Source organism: Diuraphis noxia, unplaced genomic scaffold (assembly GCF_037042655.1).
Source record: "Diuraphis noxia isolate RWA-SAM2 unplaced genomic scaffold, SU_Dnox_SAM2 contig0001, whole genome shotgun sequence".
NCBI classification, from domain to species: Eukaryota; Metazoa; Arthropoda; class Insecta; order Hemiptera; family Aphididae; genus Diuraphis; species Diuraphis noxia.
Genome location: NW_028301711.1, coordinates 1,429,903 through 1,453,970, shown reverse-complemented (window position 1 = coordinate 1,453,970; position 24,068 = coordinate 1,429,903). Strand labels below are relative to the sequence as shown.

Sequence of the window (24,068 nt, the reverse complement as noted above, 5' to 3'; positions counted from 1 at the left end):
GAATTTAGGGAGGAATTTTTCGAAAATTTCAATAACCCCGAAATTCAGTCTCGTTTGCGCGCCGACATTGTGTCAACACGACAAACGCCAAGGCAATCGCTAACGGAATTTGTGCTAAATAAAAATCAGCTCGCACGCCGCGTAAATACTGGCCTATCCGAATCGGAATTGGTAGGTATTATCGCCGGATTAACGCGCGACGAATTCCGTACGCATATACGTCTACACCGGCCGGTAACGTTCAGTGAGCTTCGACGCATCGCGAACGTTTTGGACCCAGTGACGACCACAACCAACCCGCCCACCTCACAATGGACCCCAAAACCCAAAAAAGTGTGGGATCCCCCACAAAAGTCATTCCCGGTCAAAAAAAAAGTGCCGGTAGGTTCAACAGAACCAAGACCGTCACGACCGTGCAGATATTGTGGGGAACTCCATTGGCACAGCGAGTGCCCACACAAACTGACTCATCACCACCCCCCCCACGCACCATCACCAAAAATCGGCATTACGGACGGGAAAAAATTAGGCATTCGACAGCCACGTAGTTTGGTAGTTCGTCAAAACGAACAGCCAACTACGAAAATTTATTCCGTCACAACACCTATAGACACCCAGTCACAGACCCCCAACCTACACCACCCCACCACCGAACACGCTCACCTCACCGGTGACACGGTGACACGGTGTTCAACCACAACCGGCTCTTGGGAGAGCTACAGGTGTAGGGACAAAGGCAACAGAGACACGCGTGTCCACCCACACGGGTGGCGGGAACACAAGCGCACACGCTTCACACACCCTCGCATTAGGTCAGTCTGCGCAAGTAGACCATCGGATAGGCACAGTGACAACCGATAGGGACAGTGTGGTAATGGCGGTTAACACCGACTACCAAACAGCGTCTGTCGCGGTTCAGAACCAGTTGTCCCGCACAACCGATTGCAATACAAATAATAACGGCACGCGAACACGCCCGGACAAAATTCCGACCCCTGCGGTCGAACTCGAATTTCCGTCAGGCTTCGTAACTGCTTTATTAGATTCGCAGGCGCAAAAATCGTATGTAAGCCCAGCCGTAGCCCGTAAATACGGTGCATCACACATTTACGGGCAAACAGACACAGTCCGAATGGCGGATAGTCACACGGCGTCAACCAGTGGCACCTCCACATTCGAAGCTAGAATAGGGGCGCTCAATATCAAATTCGGAGCAACTATTTTAGACAACTTGTATTGCGACGCGTTACTAGGACATGACTTTCTCGTAGATAACGAAGTCTCTTGGGATTACGCCGCGTGTACAATACACATGGGTAGGCAAATTCGTACGTCGACATGCTGGAAAGGGAAGTCACAACCACCCACCTTTAGTCCTGACTTTTCTCAATTAGAATTTGGAAACGACAACGAAACTCGCGCGATACTTACCGAAGTATTAAACAAATACGCGGTAGTATTCAGTGAAAAAGTAGGACGTACCAAATTAATTGAACACGAAATTTTGCTTAAAGACCCGACACCGATCGCGTTAAAACCATATCCATACCCACAACAGAAACAAAATGCTGTTGACAATATGGTGCGCGATATGGAACTTCAAGGGCTCGTGGAACCAAGCACCTCGCCGTGGGCCGCGTTAGTAGTTTTGGCAAAGAAAAAAGACAGTTCATACCGTCTCTGTGTCGACTACAGGCGGCTCAACGACGTGACGGAATCCGATGCATACCCAATGCCTGATTTAAATAAAATGATTAGGCAAATGCGGGGTGCAAAAATTTTCAGTGTACTTGACTTGCGGAGCGGATACTGGCAGGTACCGCTCCACGAAGAGGCACGAAAATACACGGCTTTTCGGACACGTAGAGGTCTGTTCCAATTTAGAGTCCTCCCTTTCGGTCTAAAAAATAGTCCAATGACGTTCGTGAGGCTCATGAATGAAGTCATGAGAGGGTACCAGGACGAGTTCGTACAAGTATACCTAGATGATATAGTTGTATTTTCAAGAAACGAGTACGAACACCAGGCCCACTTAGACAAGGTTCTCGAGCGTCTCAAACGGTTCGGACTAACGTGCAACACAAAAAAATGTAAAATCGGTCTTCGTGAAATTTCATTTTTGGGGCACATTGTAGACTTGGAAGGGATACAAAAACAACCGGAAAAATTGGTCTGCATAGACAATTTTCCGGTTCCAAAAAAGGATAAGGACGTAAGAAAATTTTTGGGAGTGTGCAACTGGTACAACCAGTTCGTGGATAATTACGCGGACACCATAGCACCCCTAACAAAGTTATTGAAACAGGGAGTAAGGTGGAAGTGAACCGATGTAGAACAACGCGCGTTCATATCAATTAAGAACGCGCTAGTCACATCTCCGAAATTATCGCCACCCGATTATAGTGAACCGTTTTGTCTACAAACTGATGCAAGCGAGATCGGAGCAAGTGCAGTTCTTTTTCAACGGGGTGACAGCCCGGAGGAAAGACGCATAGTATCCTACGCAAGCAAAAAGTTTAGTGAGACACAAACACGGTACGCCGCGGTCGAACGCGAGTGCCTAGCTATAATCTGGGCAACCGAAAAATTTCGTCCATACCTCGAGACCCGTCGTTTCGAACTCCTAACCGACAACTCGGCACTAACGTGGTTACACAGGGCAAAAGACAAAAATTCTAAATTAACACGTTGGTCACTACAACTAGCTAATTTAGATTTTAGTACCGTACACGTCCCGGGAAAACAAAACGAAGCACCCGATTTGCTATCCCGGGATCCGGTACATGGCACCCCTATAGACGAAGACCTTCTTGAGGAAAAATTGATAGGCCCACCCACACCGCCGACGACCAATTTTGACTTCGAAAGGGACCACATCTTCTCTATACACGACAACCACGTTAGGGACGACACACCACTCACCGCAATCACGCTCGGAAAGTGGCAGGCCGAGGACACTACGATTCGTGATATGATTGCCAATATAACGTTAGGCGGCCCAGCGCGTAACACACGGAGCGCCAAATCGAAAATCGACACATATGTCTTTTCGGACGGCCTCTTACGTGTGAACATTGGCCCTAACACCCCCGTCGCGATACCAAAATCCAAAGCACAACATGTGATATGGAGGTATCACGACCACGTCTTATTTAACCACCCGGGTTGGAAAGAGACATACAGGGCGGTTCGACAACGGTATTATTGGAAAGGTCAGAAAAACGACGTGAAGTTATATGTCGGTGCATGTCACGTTTGCGCGTGCACGAAACCACTTAACTCGCGCCCAAACGATCCGATACAACCCAGAACCCCCCGACAACCATGAGAAGTTATCAGTATCGATTTTATGGGACCATATCCACGTTCCAGTAAGGGAAAATCGTACATACTGGTAGCAACCGACTGTTTTAGTAGGTGGACCGAGGCTTACCCCCTAGGCACAGCAACCTCTAAAACAATAATCGAAACACTAGAACGCGAGTTCTTCTCACGTTTCGGTTACCCGTGCGTGTGTCTCAGCGATAACGGCCCCCAATTCGTGTCGAACGAAATGTTAAACGCGTTAGAACGATGGGGAACACAGGGTTGGACAACTCCGATCTACCATCCGAGGGCCAATCCAGTTGAACGCCGAAATCAGGATTTAAAAAAAGGTTTGCGCGCACGGCTTGTCGACGGCAACCACAAATCTTGGGACACGAAACTACCCGCAATTCTATTTTCGATACGGAACAGGTGTAACGAACAGACAGGCTACCCACCCGCGGTCCTCGTTCTCGGCAACGAGTGCAAGAGGCCCGGAGATTGGGCACTGTCAGGCTCAACACCTGTCAATATCGGAAAATCACAAGAAGAGAGGGTAGTGCGGGAGCAACAAGTCTTAGGCAAAAAGGTAGTGGTACAACCGAGCGCGAACACCGGGACACCGGTGAAGTTCAGCAAGGGCGACGTAGTATACTACAGAGCACACCACTTATCAAAAGCACATCGTAATTTTCTTGCCGGATTCGCACCGAAATGGTGGGGACCGGTAGGGTTGGCGAAGCAAGTCGGGAAAGGAGTTTTCCTGACCGACCAGCAGCCACCACGAAAACTACATGTGTCTTGCCTAAAACGCGCACCAGCGGGACGAAATAAAAATAGATTAATTTTGTCTGTCGATGTCAACAAATATACACACCGACCAATTATATATCTTTTCTCTGCAATAATGATGTTTACAGACAACATGAACGGCCAAAGCGGGGAAAAGTGGCATCAAGTGGCCGACTTGATTGCGCGGCTCGGGCTAGTGGACGCGGCCCAACCAACGACAGCTGCCCAGGTCTGTAGGATGACTACGCGCCAACTACTGCAGGACCCGGTGAGGGCGGCCATCTACAACAGGGGCTGGGCGGACCGGACAGTGGACATCGAGCGCCGGTTGCGGCCACAACCTTCGACGTCAACGATAGGCAGCCGCAATAGCTCACAGTCCAGGCCGCCGAGACACAGAACCGTCAGGCCAACCCCACACCCGGCCACCACCGAGCCAACAAGTTCGTCTGGTCCCCCGCCGCCCAGGGAACCAGCACTGGTACCCGGCCCGTCAGGGGTACTCCCCACATCGGTGGTGAAGGTGAAGACGGAGGCCCAGCTGGCACGGAACCGGAGAAAGTTCCAACAGCTGAAGGAGAAGAGAAAGGCCAGGGAGCGCGAGGCAAGCCAACAACACCGGCTAGCTAAGCTCACTGTGCCGATCTCGGAACCGGAGGCCGCCAGCCAACCTCCGTCCGAACAAACACCACAGGCAGCGATGGAGGTGGACCAACCGGCGATCGAGGAGCAAAGCTCCAAGGAGCCGTGTCCGTCCACCAGCCCGGCTAAGGCAAGCCAAGCAACGGCCGTGTCGAACAACCGCCGAGGACGCTTGGCTAGCTGCGCCAGGTATGTCATTGGAGGGGTTACCGGAAGTGGAGTACGATAACAGGTCGTTCTTCACTCCGGCCGGGACACCTAGAACCTAGGCAACATGGGTAGGGCAAGCCTACCTCAAGCACTAGCAAGAGGTAGCGCAAGCCGGACTACCCGCGACGGGCACCGGCGTTGGTACAAGTACCCCGTGTGTTGGTTTAGCGGGGGAGTATGACACGGTACGCAGCGGCAGCCAGTACAAAGTACAGGCACCGTTGCGACCGGTCTACGACTTAATCAACCACCACCACGGGTGACAACGACGCGGCACCGTCAACTCTCCCTCCACGCCGCAAAGGCTAGGCGGGACGGGAAGACAAGTCGCGCCGGACGAGTACCGGCCGCCGCCGATCGTCAACTCGTTCACCGACCGTCGTACCGACAACCGAAAAACGGACAAGCAATACGAAACACCGACTCGTGTGCGCTTGACAACGACACTTAGTGTTATACCGTTTTCTTTTTGTTCATCCAAGTGATTAGCGAATAAACGTGACCTAGCCACATTTCACCGTACCGTTAGTGTTAAGTTCTTGGGTGTTCCCGCACCACACCACTATTACCTTACCACACCTGACCGGCCGACGCTTCACCACCTCTCACCAGCATCGCCGTGTCAGTTTGACGGTCAGACGTCGTGACGATAATCGACGGATTTACTGCGAATCTGGAATTTCCAACTAATAATTTTATCAGTGGCCCGTACCACCACCATAATTATACCACGCCTATAATTGTCATAACGAAGCAATCAGAAAATCATTTATTAAATTATTATATCATTTATATCATGCTCGACGCTCGTATACGAACCGTGACTTGTGACTTGTGAGGTGGTGTGTGTAAATGTGTAATGTGTATTGCACTATTGCTGTAATAGTGTTTTCAGTTGTTCTTATTTATTCTAAGCTCTCTGCTTATAATTATTTTAATATACAAAGTTATTATCCAAAAGTCAAAATCAATAGTTTACTAGCCATCGCCGATCAGTTTCTTTGGTAAGTAATTACATGTATATTGAATACCTACTATTTTGAATTTTTTGATGTTTTATGAATAAATAAAATTAGTCATAACTATAAGTCTATAACCTATAAACTTGTATAGATACTATATTAATCTTTAAAATGTTCATTATACTATCTATTTAAATTGTTATATTATGTAAAAAAACAGGTATCTACTATCTACCTTGATTAAAATGTATACATTAATACAATAATACGCCTGTCGCCTACTCAGTATACCCAAATGAATATAAGTATTCTTGTAAAAATATTGTACCTACTTACTTATTTTAATTTAATAAGCAGGTACCTTACATGTATTATGTTAACTGTGTTTATATGATTAAATCCACGGATACTCGTTTCATACAAATGGTTAGTTATGTTATTTACCAGTAAAGATATTATACGTATTCGTGGAGAACACAATAGTGAATATATCGTAAAATGTATAAATTTTAAATGCCTTATTTTATTATTTTATTCAATAGTACCATATACATATACTAGATATAGTTTATTAAGGGCATTATTTATTGATCTTTGTGACCTCTTTAATTATAATCTGAATATATATACCTAATCTATACTATAATAATCTGTAGTCAGAATATAAATCCATTTAATACATTATATATATTTTTATTAATACTCTATTATAATATAAATGTCCATAAACTACAGTTATTAGTAGGTACCTTTTTTAAATTGTTTAATTAATTTAGTTAATTAAGGGGTTCATTTTAATTGAAACATATTATATTTACTTACCAATAATCATTATAATTAAAGATTATCTATATAATCATTTAAATAATTTCACTAAATAAGGATTTACAAACCTTTTAAACGCTAATATTCTAATATTCTACTACTACTAATACCTATTATATTACAAGTGAACAAGGGCGCCCGCAAGGAGTGGCAGGGGGGGACAACTCCCCCCTAGCTTTCCTGTTAGTTGAAATAATTACATCCAAATTAAATATCCAAAAAACCTAAAAATCATTATTGGTACCAAGGTGTGTTACCTATTATACATTTTATATTCTGTAGATATACTTCGTGATAATAGATTTCCGCTAATTTATTATCACGATATACTGTGATTTGAAGTTAGTAACAACTACTGCAATTGATTATTTGTGGTTTTCGGTTATCTAATCGTTGAACTGAACAGTGTGAATGTGTGATATCTAGTGATATCTAGTCTTATTCTGTGGTGATACCACAGAATAGAATAATCAGAATGGACACTGATAACAAATTATACAGTAAGATAGGGTCAAACAAAAAATCAGCCGCCATTTTAATTGAGGTAGTTCTTATCAATTTTAGCAAGTGATTAGAAAACCTTCCAAAAATTACAAAAAATTACAAAATATTACCAAAAATTTCTCTCAGAATACAAAAATTGTCTAATAATTTTTATTTTTTTAGATTATTCTATTATGCGGTTTTTACTTTGCTATTTCGCATTTATTTTTACGTTCTGTGTTGTACAATAATTATTCTATAATGTGAAGGTTAGGAATAGGATATGGAAAAGTATTTTAAAATCTGTGTCAACTTTTCAACGTTTATTTTGTTTTTAATACAAGCCACAAGGTATTTTTTTTTTAATAGAAAAACAAATTAAAAAATTATAAAAAAACATAGGTATAAACATAGGTGTATACATAATATTAAAAACTTAAAGTATACAGTATATACAACATATTATTTAAAGGTGAGAGAGAATGTCTAATTTTCTATTCTTTCTTCCCATTGATAGTAAATTTTTATTTAAATATTTAACAGTATGAAAAATTCTTAATCGAATGTAAAGAGCCTTTAAGTATTCAATGTCAAATTTAGGGCATGGGTGATTAAAAGGAATATTGTCTATGAAATTTTTAAGTTTTCTTCCAACATCATTCTCTACTGCTAGTGTAGGAAAATTACTTACAAAAATATCATCTAATTCATTAATATAATTAATAAACTGATCGGGAGGTACATTTAAATTTCCATAGGTTGAATTTTCTGTATTTTGGTAGGCCTTTAAAAATATAAATATAAATGATTGATCTAATTGATCTTGATGCTTAGCATACTTTAGACATAAATCACAGGAATGTTTTTCAATGCATTTTTTTATTAAATATCCACACACATATGCAAGTGCATTCATTGCAGGGAAACACAACTCTCTGTAATCTACAGTGCTTACTTTTAAAGCACACAATTTAAATGGAGATTTCTCTGGGAATAATACAGGTGCATTAGTTAATGGTGGAGCCAATTCTCCAATGTTGGTTAAGATTTCATTCAAGTCGTCTAAGCAGTTGGATCCATCGCTTTGTTTGAAGAAGTTTATGAAAAATATCTTTCTAAATGCCCAAAGAAATTGTATAGTTGTTGGGTTTACATTATTTCCATTTTGATTCCGAAAGCTGCCAAAAAGGTTTTCCAAGCAGTCCTGGTTTAATTTATAGGTACATAAAACATAATTTGGTTTTTGAATGTCGTCCCACAACTGTAATAATGCATTAATGGTTATCTGCCAGCCGTTAAAAAACTTAACTCTATTTGTCACATCTATATTTATAACTTTGCCATTGAGTGTTTTCTTTTCAAAAATAGTCATATTTTCAAATACTTCATACATAAGTAATAAATGACCTCTCTGTTGAGCAGTGTTTTTGAATGGTCTGTTTAAATTTTTACCTCCAATTTTTTTTTTTGAATTTAATATATCAAATAACTTATCCATATGATCAATAAATATTGAAGTAGTTTCTGCAGTAGAAGGTAATGTACCACCATGGATACAAGTTTTCATTGCTGCTGCAACGGTTTCACTAAATACATGACTAGCATATGAAACTTTCATTTTTTGAAATGGTCCCGGGTAAATATGTGAGTCGGTTAGCTTAGGAGCAAGTCGATTCAGTCCTTGATCTAATTTATAAAACTGTTCAACATATGTTTTATCTGTCAAGCCATTTAAAAATGATAATTGGTACTTGAAAAAATTGTTTCTTGTGGACTTAAGTAAATGTGGTGGATCAAAAATATAAAATATTTTTTGACCATTAACATAAAAATAAGGACGTTCTTTTGATACATGCATTTTACTTGCAAAACTTACAAAATTAGAACCCTGATCAGTAGTTACAACTTTGAAGATGAGTGATGTGCTTTGGATCCGAGAAATCACAGCAAAAATTGTATTTTGAAGAGTAATTCCAGAGCAACTGTTATTAATAAAAAAGTATGCCACTGGTTGTTTCCAATCATAATTTAAACTTCTTAACATGAAACACAATACATGTTTTGCTGGTTCGTAAGTTTTTTTATCATAAGAGTTGTTAAATCCAATAATACAATCTTGTGATAGATTATAATATAAATATGTTTTTATAGACATTTCATCAATACATAGGACACATTCCTTGGCATCATTTTTTAAATTATTAATTTTAAAATCCATAGCTTCAAACAAAATATCATTTAAACCTGGGATAACTTGTATTTGCTCTGTGATTCTGCGTAACGTCCTAGGACTAGGCAATTGCAGCATTGTTTTTAAAAATGTATAAGCACGAGGACCATAGAAATAAATAGTTAAAGCCAACTGTTTTATAGTATTACTATATCGTATCCCTTGAGATTTTCTTTTAGACATTTGCACATAATGTTTAACAACCATTGACAAATTTGGTGGTAAATGTTTATCACAAACCTCATAGAAGTGTTCTATTGATGTCACAAAATCGTTAATGTCTGAAGATTTTTTGACTAATTCTTGAGACAAATGTTCAACCTTTTGCTCCAGTTTGTCGCATTTTGTCCTTAGTTCTCGAACTTCAACTCTAAACTTTTGTTTTCTTGGTGTATTTACAGAAAGAACTTGAGTAGTTTGTGTTGCAGTTGATGATGAAGATGATTCAAACAATGAACACGGCGACAACGCGTTGCCTATTACAAACATAAAATTAATTACTAAATTGAGATCCATACTTATATTAACAATTTAATTTCATTCAAATGTAATTAATTTAATAATTCCTTAATCTATCAAAATTACTTACTAGCAACAGACACTGATTGATCTTGTTTTAACGGTGTGCTTGTAACAATGATTTCATCAGTTAATGAATCATCAGCAATAGTCTGGTTTGCACTATCTTGCGCAGTTGTTTCAATGTAGCTACCAAATTCTGTAGGAATAGGCAAAAGTCTTGTCCTTTCAACATTTGAAAACATTGTATTTTCAAAATGATCATTACAAACACGATAGTTCTTGTTCAGAATATTTATCGGTTTAACACACAGATCTGATCGTTGACAATTTATTAACCATTTGTTGCAACTAAAATAAATAATTGGTAATCAATGAAAGTAATAATGTTCACGCCTAAAGCTATGCTACTCGTATATTAACGTTTTTTTCATTAAAATATTAATAATTAAAGGTAATCTTACCGTGACAACTCGTTAGGGATACTGAATAGCTTACAACCCTCCACTTTGGTACTGACTTTTGAATCCCTACACACTTTTCCAATACAAACGAACACCATTTTAAACACAGAATGTACAATGTAAACGGTAAACACAATTAAGTATAAAAAATACGAAAACACAAATAAGTAAAATATGCAGATTTCCGTTAAGAGAAAATTGTATTTTGTAAACAGTAATGTTGTTTGGAATATATTTCTTATCTCGAATTAAAACTGATAAAAACAACCTCAAATAAAATGGCGAATGATTATCTGTTATCGGCCTGCCGCCCAAAAGTGTCCACCCCCTGTTGATACTATAATTTAATGATTACAAATTTAAAAGTCAAAATAAACGGATACAGTTGTAACTTTTAAGTTGTACCTTTTAAGTTGTACTTGTAATGTCAATAATCCAAATTCGAAAATCAGAATAGTTATTGTTTACATCAAAGTAATAACAATTAACAATGAATGTCAAAGACTTTTTCGAACAGTTTAGATGTCCTAAACGACGTGTTGAACAATATAACACAATATCAGGTACCTACTGGCTACTAAAATGTTCTAACTTAGCTTAGTTGAATCTTGTAGAAACTAGTTATACCTAAAAAATATAACATGCTTTGATTTGCTTAAAATAGATGAAGTTACTCATAAAAAGCTGAAATCTGTTGAAAGCGTTGGTGTTGCTGTAGATTCTGATATTGGTAAATCTTTAATTTAACCTAACCTAATAAAATAATTGTCAAGAAATATAATATTTTATTAAGTATATTTTATATAATATACTTTTATTTTGCTTGCTTTGCTTAGAATAGATAATGTTGGTACCGCAAATTGTTTAATAGTTGAAGAAGTTGATGCTTGTAATGCTAATGATACTGCTAAGTCTGATACTATTTATGATCCTACAATTATGGACTCTAATAATGGTAGGTAGTATAATATTTATGTTAATACAAATTAAGAACAAATAATTTTAATGTATGTTGTACCTATGTATATTTTTTTTTCATATTATTTTGTATATGTTATGCTATATTTTATATTTGAACCATTATTAAGAATTTAATGTAAGTTTGGTAGTAAAATAATTGTCAAGAATTTTATTATAATATTTCATTAAGTATTTTTTATATAATTTACTTTTATTTTGCTTGCTTTGCTTGGAATAGATAATGTTGGTACCGCAAATTGTTTAATAGTTGAAGAAGTTGATGCTTGTAATGCTAATGATACTGCTAAGTCTGATACTATTTATGATACTACAATTATGGACTCTAATAATGGTAGGTAGTATAATATTTATGTTAATACAAATTAAGAACAAATAATTTTAAAGTATGTTGTACCGGACTTGTATGTATATTTTTTTAGTTGGCACACCTAATCTTGATATTGGTTGTTATATAGAAGTTCATTCAATTACAGATGATTTAAAGTACAAATTATTAGTATCACCCTTTAAACCTGATAAGAACTATAATTTTAAGAAAGACTTAGATCCTGGTGCTAAACGAGGACCTTTCGTATGGTCACATTTAGATAGATATCCTTGGATGGTATATTCACCAACCATCAAAGGAATTTTATGCAAATATTGTATTTTATTTTGTCCGACATTGAAGCGTGGGAAATTTGGTTCATTCATTAAAACAGGATTTAAAAAATGTTATCAAATACACGATGAAGCAAAAAAACATGTATCATCCAGATGGCACACTGAAGCTATAACCGCTGCAAAGTTTTTTGAGGACACTATTACACTTTAAAAAAAAAATGTTTTTGAACAAATTAACACTGCTGCTCACAAAATTATTAGTGATAATCGAGTAATCCTTAAATCAATCACTCAGACATTAATATTTTGTGGAACCCATAACATTTCGATTAGAGGTAAAGAATCAGATTCTGGAAACTTTCAAGAGTTATTAAAATTAAGAATGGAAGCAGGAGATACTGTACTAACCAAACATTTTGAAACATGTTCATCAAATTCTAAATATACATCTCATAGAATACAAAATGAATTGATAAGTATTTGTGGTAATATTATATGTAATGAAATTGTAAAATGTGTAAATGACTCAATGGCATTTTCTCTAATGGCTGACGAATCAGCTGATATCGCTGGTAAAGAGCAATTATCTATAGGAGTGCGTTATGTTACTCAAACATATGATATAAAAGAAGAATTTCTAGGGTTTGTAGAACTTCAAAAATTAAATGCTGAAGCAATTGCATCATCCATAATCCAGTTTACAAGTAGAGTTGGTCTAGATATGTCAAAATTAGTAGGATTAGGTTTTGATGGATGCTCTACAATGAGTGGAAAAGAAAATGGCGTTCAAGCTCTAATAAAAAAACAATATCCAATTGCATGTTTTTTCCATTGCGCATCTCATAAATTAAATTTAGTGGTAAATGACCAAAATAGCTTTCCTGAAATCCGCAATTCAATAGGGACAGTCAAAGAAACAATTAAATTCTTTAGAGAAAGTATTTTAAGGCGTCGATTAATTTCCAATATCCCATTGCTATGTGAGACTAGGTGGTCTGAAAAATATAAATCTATTAGAATATTTGATAGTAATTTCTTTGAAATCAAATCGGCTCTTAGTAAGTTGGCTACTAACTATGATACAAATTCTGCTACTAGAACAAAAGCCTATCAACTTTCGTGTGCAACATCTACCATAGGGTTTATTGTGTGCTTAAAAATTATAGCCAAGTATTCTAAAATATTAGAGCCAATTGTAAACAAATTACAAGCTGTTGATACTAATTTGCATACAGTACATCAACATATACACTTAAATTTACTAGAAATATTAAAGAAGCATAGATCGATGTCAGAAGAAAATTTTAGTCTGATATTTAATGATGTAAGAAACTGTGCAATTCAATTTAACTTGGACATACAAATTCCACGAGTAGTGTCAAAACAAACTCATCGTCAAAATATTGTTACATCTACTCCTGATGAGTACTTTCGGATTTCTATATATATACCTTATATTGATTCTTTGATTCAATCCTTAGAAATTCGTTTTAGTCCAATAAATGAAATAGCATTTAAATTAGGATTTTTACACCCATCAACTATGTTGAAAATGACAAAAATAAATTTTATTGACATTTTAAAAGAATTAGACAACCATTATCAAATAGAAAACTTAGTAGAAGAAGGTCAAACATGGTATGAAAGAGTCTTCATCAATTAATAAAAAGGAAAATATTTCTTTTTTTTTAAAAAGATTGTGAATTTTATCCAACTATTAAAAAAAGTATTATTATTTATATGACTATTCCACCAACAACTTGTAGTATAGAAAGAACATTCAGCACATTACGTCGTGTTAAAACCTGGTTACGTTCAACAATGTGTGAGAATCGTTTATCTGGATTATGTATGTTAAGTTTACATAGAAAAAAAATCGAAGAACTTCATTTAGCTGAAAAAGTTGTTGATGAATTTGGGAAAAATAAAATAAAATTGCAATTTGTGTTCAATTAGTTAATAAAAGTATTTAATTAGTATAAAAGTGTTTGATTATTAATAAAAGTATTGAATTAGTATAAAAGTGTTTGATTATTTATAAAAATTAAGGCTGTCCCCCCCTGAATTTTCACCTGCGGGCGCCCTTGCAAGTGAATTAAATATTTTATTAAATTTTATAATTGAGGTAGCTACATATTTAAATTAATTTCATATTATACTTATATTATAATAACACATTATATTGGAATATTATTTTGAAACATTTACAATCTTTTTTTAATGATATGTATAATAATAAAATTAATCACAATTTATTTTTTGTAACAACATGTATAGAAGTTAAATTTGTTAAAATTAATACTTGAATGGCATAAATGTAGTTAAAAATAATTACAGTAAGGATTCATTGGCATGGTTGAGGAACCACTATTTTAATTTTTACTATAGGCACAGATTTTATGAGATGGATTTTGAAAAAAAATCACATTTAAGTGGTCGATCAAAAAGAAGACGAATCCAAGAAGAATTGCAAAACGACAATGGAGCTATTTTTATGGGTGATTTAAATAACGGTCCAACTACATAAAAAAACAGTAAATATTTTCAAACAAACACTAATATTTGCTCTAATCAATCATTTTCTATGCAATTAAATGAGACATTCGACAAATCTCCGCCCAATCTAATTGCTCAAGAAATAGATAATTTAGACTTGATTTTTGAGCTTTTAGATAAAAAATCAAGCATATTGACTTCATCATCGTCAGAAACTGAAGAATCTGAAGATAATTGTACAGATGAAACAACATTATGTGATCAATCTTTTCTTTTTCGTACATGTATTGCTGAGTGGGCTATTGACTTTAATATTCCACAAAATGCATTAAATAAATTATTAGTTTTTTTAAAACAACATAAATGCTTTAAAGATTTACCTAAAGATTCAAGGACTATTTTACAATCAAAAACTGTTGTGCCTTATAGTTTTGATACTGTTAAATCTGGAGCATATCACCATTTTGGTTTATTGAATGGAATTAAAAACAATTTTCCAGAATGTTTGACGGATGATACCGATATCCATCTTGTGGTAGGAGTTGATGGTTTACCAATTTTCAAAAGTAATCCAGAACAATTTTGGCCTATACTAGCATACATTCGTCCAGAAAATAATAAAGTATTTCTAGTTGGACTTTATTGTGGCAAAATGAAACCGTCTGATAGCAACAGTTTTGTTAAATCATTTATTGATGAGGTACAATTATTAAAAGAGACAGGTATTTGTATTAATAATAAGGTGTATAATCTGTATATTGATACATTTTACTGTGATGCACCGGCAAAATCATTTTTGTTAAAAACTAAGGGACATTCTGGATTTTTTTCTTGTTCAAGATGTGAACATGAAGGTAAATATCTATCAAACAGAATGTTTTTTCCTTTCACTTCGCCTTCAAAATGTCCACCTAAAAGGACACATCAAAATTATGTAATGCAATCCAATGAAGACCATCATGTTGGTGATGTATTTCTTATATCCACATTACCTTTATTTGACGGGGTATCTGATTTTTCACTAGATTACATGCATTTAGTGTGAATCGGTGTTGTTCGGAAATTAATTCTAATGTGGATTAAAGGTCCGGTTAGTATTCGATATCCTTCGTGGAAAATAAAAGAAATATCAATGCAACTTGAAAATATTAAAGTTAATATTCCGTGTGAGTTTGCAAGAAAAACTCGTAAGCTAGATGAAGTGAATCGTTGGAAGGCAACAGAGTTCCGGTTGCTTTTGTTGCATGTTGGAACTATCGTAACTAAAAATGTATTGACTACTGAACATTGGAAACATTTTTTTGGTTTGAATGTAGAAATGATTTTACTTCTTAGTCCAAACCACTCTAAATATATAAATATTGCCAGAAAGTTGTTAGACAATTTTGTGAAAAAAGTAGTATAAAATAGAGAATTCAATCACAAGATCCTCATCCTCCTCCTCCTCATCCTCATCCTCATCCTCATCATACGCCACCACCACCACCACCACCTCTCCTACTCACCGCCCGGCCGTAGGTGCCGCCGTCCCACCACCACCACACACCCGGTATTAGGTGCCGCAACCGGTACACCACTCTCCGCCCCACCAAAACATCCAACTACTCGACGCCGCCGCCGTTGTGACGTATAATATTATTATTATTATCAGTGGAAATAATGCAAAAATTTATTTCGATTGTCCAGGACTCGACCTCGAATCTCTTGCCTCACAGACGACTGCTATAATACCACTGGCCCACCAGACAAATTATGTGCATATTATTAGCCATTTAAGTGAAGTATATTTAATTATAGGTACGCTATTACATTCCTGCGAGCAGTTCTATACCCTAAACAGATATCACTTAACACATTACTGTGAACAAAATACCGCGAACTTAATATTATACAGTTTACGAGTAGGTACTATCTGTAATTTAATATTACATGAATATAACACAGCGGTTACAAGTCCGATCTTTGGGTACTAACTGTTATATTTTCTAGTAATGTACATCTATATACGCATACTCATCAATCATCAGACTTATAATACCTTTATACCTTTACACACACACACACACACATTATCATGTGCATTATAAGACATTATATTTACTACTCATTATATATACTAGTATACCGGCCATAGATGCCACTACTGGAACCACAGCCACCGTCAACACCGCCACCACATACCACCGCTTCACGCCACCAATAGGTGCCGCCGTCGGTACACCACTCCCCGCCCCGCCACCACATCCCACCACCATCACATCCCACCGCTCCCTGCCCAGCCTTAGGTGCCGCCGTCGGACGTGACGTGTGATATATGGAAATAATGCAAAAATTTATTTCGATCGTCCGGGATTCGAACTGCCACGGTATACATATATAAAACACTCATATTAGGTATACTTGATATAGTCTCCCACTACAGAACCGTTTCCCCACTATAAGTTATTATCCTCACCATACTCGAAACAATTAGTTAATAATTCAGTGTATGAACATTCAGTCTTAGTTTTGTTTTAACAGTGTCAAGTCGCGAGTTTTATAACAGTGTTATTATGGGTGGATCAATCAGTGAAATGAATCGGTTGTACAAATATGTTGCGCCTACATCTCCGACTGAACTTATCGATTGCACTAATTTTACAATCGATTTTGAAAACCGTAAATTTTTAAACGTTGGTTTCGATTCAAAAGATGAGTTCAATATCGTCGTGCAAATAATTACACCGTCGCGCTATGTAAATATTTCTCCAGACTTCTTGAGGCGTATTTACTCAGTGATGGGCCATGTTTTATCTTACATTCTGGATACTACTGTACGTTATAAAAAAATTATTTTTTTGGAAGATGAATTTGTATTGCTCACGAGTATAAGGGAGATAATGTCTTGGTCATGGAGTCTAAACAAATAGACGGATGTAGAACTATATTAAATCGAAGAGATCTTATGACAATTCAAGATTTAGAGAGCACAATTCTTGAAACCATAACAATGAAAATCGCCATCACACGACCTATTATTTTAAATCAAATCGATCAAATAACCGACTACCTTAAAACCGATTTTAATGTTGATAAATCAGCGAAACTTGAAGAAGTAGTTTCAATAACAAAAGGAATTCATGCCGAATTAATCGCAAACCATATACCGAAGAACAAACAGAGTTTTATCAACCAGATAACAGCTGGCAATCAAATGGATGGAAAAGCTGAATAACTCTATAAATGTATGAAAATTTATTTAAATATTTCGATAGTAAAAATTTTTTATCATGATTACTTATTTTTATTACAGAATAAAACGGAAGCTTTTAACGTTGGCATATCGCCACCAAGATACTCAATTTTGTCACCGTCGATTATACATGACGAAAACGATTTATCACAGTCACGGGTAATTTAAAAATTTAAAAAAAATATTTTTCTCGAGTTAACCGTTATTTTATTTTTAGGGTGCTGACGAGGAAAGGGGGTTTCGAGAATACTTTTCAACACGTTCGAGTTTACCAACGAGGGCACCAATTCGGAAAATCAAACCTATGGTAATACACACATTATTTACTTGATAAACGGATATTGATAAATTTTTATTACAGGCTGTTGACGAGAACGATGGGCCGACTTACTTTAACAGATTTTCACCATCCCCACCATCTTTGTTTGACTAAACAGACGGCAAGTCTCAATCAACTCAGAGGAATACGAAATTAATTTTTTATTTAATAATATCTTATTAATGATGATAATAAATATTCTTTATATCATAACATGTGTGTTATTCATTTCGTTATACATATCCCCACCATAAAGGATAGAGTAGGGATTAATCCCCGCTCCACACGGCAACACTGCATAAAACGTGTGACACGAGCATAGGACAAGTCAGTCGTAACCCGCTCTTCAAGAAGTGACAATTTTGTGCGTTTGATCTGTTATGTATTATAAATATAAATAATAACATAAACGTATTATATAGACATTTATTGTTGACAGTATAAATCGTAATGACGTACAATATATTTCTACTCGCTAATAACCGATGGACAGTCCCCACCGATCGTAATATGATACTTATGATTATTGTTAGTATAAACAGTATAGGTGTAATATCATATAATATAAATGCTGAATATGCAACATCTTTTTCCTTAAAAAAAAAAAAAAAAAAAAAAAATATATATATATAAGTAGTATTTTGTGTATTGCTTAATCGCTATGTTAGTGTGTTAGTAAGTTTAATTACATTAATTATAATCACTTGGAGAATATCGCTGAGGTGGTTTTCTAGATCTAATTGGTCTGGGTGTTTTATTTATTATTATAGTATCAGGATTTTGTTTTGCACCTACGGTTTCGATATTTTCAGTATTTTCATTTATTTGTCTAGTGGGTGTAAGTGAAATTGAATTATTCGCTGGTGTCAGCGATTTATCAATGAGTAATTGATCATTGTGTCTCTTCCAAATAGTTCCGTCATCGAGCTCTACATCGTGTGTATTACAACTAATGGATTTGATAATTTTACCCTTTTGCCATTTATTGTTATTATTCCTATAATCTCTAGCTAAAACATTATCACCTGTATTGAATGATACTATCTTATTACCACCATTGTTTATTTGTGATATTTGTCGTTCAATAACCACTTCACTTGTATTCGGCATTAACGCGTCAAATTGTAAACGTGTTGATCGACCTAACATTAGTTTAGCTGGCGTTTCTCGTGTTGTTGAATGAGGTGTATTACGATACATCAAAAGAAATTTATTTAATTGGGATTGTGCAGTCGAGCATTTTTAAAAAAAATTTTTTATTGTTTTGACTGCTGATTCCGCACAGCCGTTTGATTCTGGGTGAAATGGAGCGCCTGTCATATGCCTTATACCTAGATTTTTGCAATATGCTTGAAATTCAAAACCAGTGAAACATTTTGCACCATCTGATGTAATTGTTTTTGGAATTCCAAATCGTGCTATCGTTTCTGAAAATTTTTGAATAACAATTTCTGCTGTCATAGAATTTATTTGAAAATTTCTAACCATTTTGTGGTTGCGTCAACAATGACAAAAAAATATTTATTTTGAAATGGACCAAGAAAATCGCAATGTACTCTAGTCCACGGTTTTTCTGGCCATTTCCAAGGTGATGTTACAGATTTTGGCGGATTTTGCCTGACATTAATACAATTGTCGCAACTTTGTGTGATATTTTCGATTTCTTTGTCCATTCCTGGCCACCAAAAGTATGATCTCGCTAAACTTTTCATACTGGAAGAACCCATATGACACGAATGAAGTTCCTTGAGTATATTATTTCGAAATTTAGCTGGTATAATAACACGGTAACCCCATAATAGACATCCCTGTTCCACTGCAATTTGAGTTTTTCGTAAATTATATGAATTAAGTTCTAAATTTTTAGAAAAATCACTATTCCATTCTCCTGTTTTGACTGCGTTTAATACTTTGGCGAGAATTGTGTCTCTACTTGTTTCAATTTTTATTTTAGACCAGTCTAATGTGAAAAGTGATTGTTCGTGAATAAAATTAAGACTAATACATTCTTCATTATGATTTTCAATTTTTAATTTTGAACTTTTTATTCGTGATAAAAAATCGGCTGTATTATCTTCGGATTTTACATATTTTATGTCGAAATCGAATGATGATAAAACATAGGCCCATCGTTGTAATCTATTAGCCGCGTAAATTGGGATACCTTTCTTATCACCGAAAATATATATTAACGGTTTATGGTCGGTTTCTAATAGAAAATGCCTACCATATAAATAGTCATAAAATTTCGTAACCCCGTAAATAATTGCTAAAGCTTCTTTTTCAATTTGTGGAAATTTACATTCTGACTCAGATAGAACTCTTGATGCATATGCTATAGGTTTTTCAGTACGATCTAGGTACACATGGGAAAGAACTGCGCCTAGTGCATAAGATGATGAGTCTACAACGAGTTTAATCGGAATATTATGATCATAATGTGCCAATACGGGTTTCGAAATTAAAATTTGTTTGACTTTATTGAATGCTTGGTCACATTTTGGTGTCCAATTCCATTCACTGCCGTTACGTAAAAGAGTGTACAATGGTTTTAAAATATTTGCAGCGTTTGGAATAAATTTTATATAATACGTAACTAAACCTAAAAATGATTTTAGCAATGTTTTATTTTCTGGGACAATGGCATCGTTTATAACATCTGTGTGTTTTGTTAGTGTGTGTAAACCATTTTCATCTAACCTGTGACCCAAATATTCAATTGACTTTTGCATAAATTTGCATTTATTCAACTTTACTCTTAAACCTGCATTTGACAATACATTTAGTAATTTGTCTAAACGAGCATTGTGCTCTGTGATAGTGGAACCTGCAACAATAATGTCGTCTTGGAATATACCTATGCCCTCAAGACCTGCTGTTGAAGTTTCCATAGCTTTTTGAAACTCCCCTGCTGACGACTTTATTCCAAAAGGGTTGCGTGTATAGCTAAATAAACCTTTATGTGTGTTAATAGTGGTATATTTGCGATCAGATTCTTTAATAACCATTTGTTGGTATGCGTCTTTTAAATCTATTTTCGAAAAATATTTTGAACCACTAATATTTGCATATAAATGTTCTATTTTTGGAAGAGGGTATTCAGTCCCTTCTAATACCGGATTTATTGTTATTTTAAAATCACCGCAAATTCTAACCGTGCCGTCTGGTTTTAATATTGGTACTATTGGAGTTGCCCATTCGCTGTGGTCGACGGAAACTAAAATGTTGCTTTTGATTAAACGCTCAATTTCGGTTTCAACTTTTCCCTTTAATGCTAATGGAATAGACCTATGTTTGTAAAATTTAGGTACTGCCCCCGCTTTGATATTTAATGAAATTTCGTATTTGTTAAAAGTGCCTATTTCATCTTTAAAAACATTGTTATATTTTTTTATAATACTATCGACACTTACGTCATTTTCAATACTAAACAAGGTAAAACATTTTATGTTTTTTATATCATTTCGACCTATTAATGGAGGACCACCATTGTCGATAACATAAAGGCACATTGTAAATTTTTTATTTTGGTACACCGAATCGACAAATATTTTTCCTATCGGTTTAATGTCGTTGCCGACGTAATCAGATAGCGAAATGTCATTTTTTTTTAATTTGATATGACTATACAGTTGATGATATAATCTTTTTGAAATTACGCTATGTTGTGAACCGGTATCAATTTCGAAGCTTACATTATTGTTTTGTACAATTAAATTAACTGTAAACGGTTTTACCGCTTTATTTTGAAAATTTTGATCAATTATGGAAAAAAAAGTATTCGAAAGATCATAATTAACTGTTTCGTCATCATCATTATTATCATACAAAAATTTATTTTGTGTTTTTATATTTTTCTTTTCTTTCGTACCCTTTTTACATACGGTGGACAAATGACCTTTTTCACCACAATTGTTGCACTCGAAGTCCTTGTATCTGCAGTCTTTTTGAAAATGATTGGAACGGCCACAAATCCCGCATTTGATTTTTGACTCCTTGTATGTGTTGAACCCCTTCTTGGCAGTATGTCCATTATTTTTTTGTTGGTACTTCAAGTCTGCGTATTCTTCTTTTTTCCAGCCACTCTTGTCATTTATTGCAGTTTCTTTGGCTGTCGCGATTTCCATTAGATTTGAATATGTAACTCCAATTTTTGAGGCATCCTCTTCTAACAGACGATCTTGGATTGGTCCTGAACCCATTCCGACAACAAATATGTCTCTAATGACTGTTGTTAGTTCCGACGAAAACCCACATTTTGAAGCAAGATTTTTGACACGTGCACCCCATTGGCACACCGATTCATCTTGTCTTTGTTTAGCTTGATAAAATGTATACCTAGCCGCGAAGTACGATTTTATTGGTTTGAAATATTTGTTCAAACTTTTCATTAGAGTTTCATACTCAACATCGTTTGGCGTGCTAGGAACACATAAACTAAAAAGTACTTTGTGAATTTCCTCACTGACTGATGATAATAGAATGGCTCTTTTTTGAATATTATTTTCGATGGCATTTGCCAAAAAAAAATTTGTCAATTTTGACTCAAAAATTGTGATATCCATACCTGTTTCAAAGTTTCCAGGTGACCCAATAACTTGATTGAAGTTCGTTATGGATTCTGTCTTAGGAGTTGCCATTTTGTATTAGTATGAATACAATACTTGAAACTTCTAATGCACTAGTGATTACGATTAAATTATTATTTTCTTCGTCGCCAATTTGTTATGTATTATAAATATAAATAATAACATAAACGTATTATATAGACATTTATTGTTGACAGTATAAATCGTAATGACGTACAATATATTTCTACTCGCTAATAACCGATGGACAGTCCCCACCGATCGTAATATGATACTTATGATTATTGTTAGTATAAATAGTATAAATATAACGAAATTAATTTTACAAATAATGGTTTGGCGTTTTTGTTTTCTGAAATCCGGTATGAAATTAACGGTGTTGAAATACAAAAATTAAAATCTCCTGGAATATCATCGAGTCTTAAAGAGTTTTGCTCACACACACCGAATGAATTGAACAATCTAAAAAATGCTGCTTGGGACGTAGAAATGAATGTCAGTGAAAATAAAAATTTCACGTTAAATAACAAATTTGCTGGTTGTATCCCGCTCAAACACTTGTTAGGATTTTGTGAAGATTATAAAAAAATACTACTCAACTGCAACCAACAAATCATTTTAAACAGATCGTCTACGGACTCTGATGCGTTGTACGTTTCCGAGACCACTGCGAATGACAATAAAGAAAAACTCAAAAAAGTAGTGATTGAGCTGAGTAAAATTATTTGGAAGATGCCGGTTATCAGGGTGAGTGACAAAGAAAAAATAAAACTATTAAAAGTATTAGACTCTCGTAAACAACTCTCGTGTGCGTTCAGAAATTGGGACTTGTGCGAATATCCGGTTCTCCCTCAGAACACTTCTCATTCGTGGACGGTTAAATCGAGCAGTTTGCTCGAGAAACCCAGATTTGCATTAATTGGCTTTCAAACAGATCGAAAAAATAATTTATTTAATCCGTCTGGACGATTCGATCACTGTTACCTGAAAAACCTTAAAATACATCTAAATTCTGAAGTGTATCCATACGAAGATTTCCGTTCAGATTTCACAAACAACGTTACGGCCATTTTATATAAAGCATATACAGATTTCCAAAAATCATACTACGATAGAGAATATAGTGAGCCTCTACTGTCAAAAACCATTTTTGAACAATACGTACCAATCATAGTCGTAGATTTATCACGACAAAACGACAACGTAAAATCGTCGACTGTTGATTTACGCATCGAGTTCGAAACAGGCAAAGCCATTCCAGCGAAGACTGCAGTTTATTGTCTCATTTTACACGATCAAATTATAACTTATAATCCTTTTAATGGTGATGTAAGGAAATTGTAAATAGTTTGTAAATAAAAATACTTTTTTTAAACATCACGTTGTTTTTTATTATCATCGACCAAAGCCACAAT

The 24,068-nt window shown here is 35.6% G+C and overlaps 1 protein-coding gene, 1 long non-coding RNA gene and 1 pseudogene across 2 annotated transcripts; all 3 read left to right on the top strand.

Moving 5' to 3' along the window:
- The first annotated feature begins 4,231 nt into the window (after nucleotides 1-4,231).
- Nucleotides 4,232-5,009, top strand: LOC149059206 (uncharacterized; annotated as a pseudogene).
- Nucleotides 5,010-17,951: 12,942 nt separating this feature from the next.
- Nucleotides 17,952-18,277, top strand: LOC149059205 (uncharacterized). The gene is made up of 2 exons (XR_016189750.1): nucleotides 17,952-18,052; nucleotides 18,107-18,277. It is a non-coding gene; the product is annotated as an uncharacterized LOC149059205 (long non-coding RNA).
- A 4,865-nt stretch (nucleotides 18,278-23,142) lies between these two features.
- On the top strand, nucleotides 23,143-23,997 carry LOC107171129 (uncharacterized). Its single transcript, XM_015521358.2, has one exon. It carries the CDS (start codon nucleotides 23,143-23,145, stop codon nucleotides 23,995-23,997), a length of 855 nt encoding a protein of 284 aa, XP_015376844.2.
- Nucleotides 23,998-24,068: the final 71 nt, after the last annotated feature.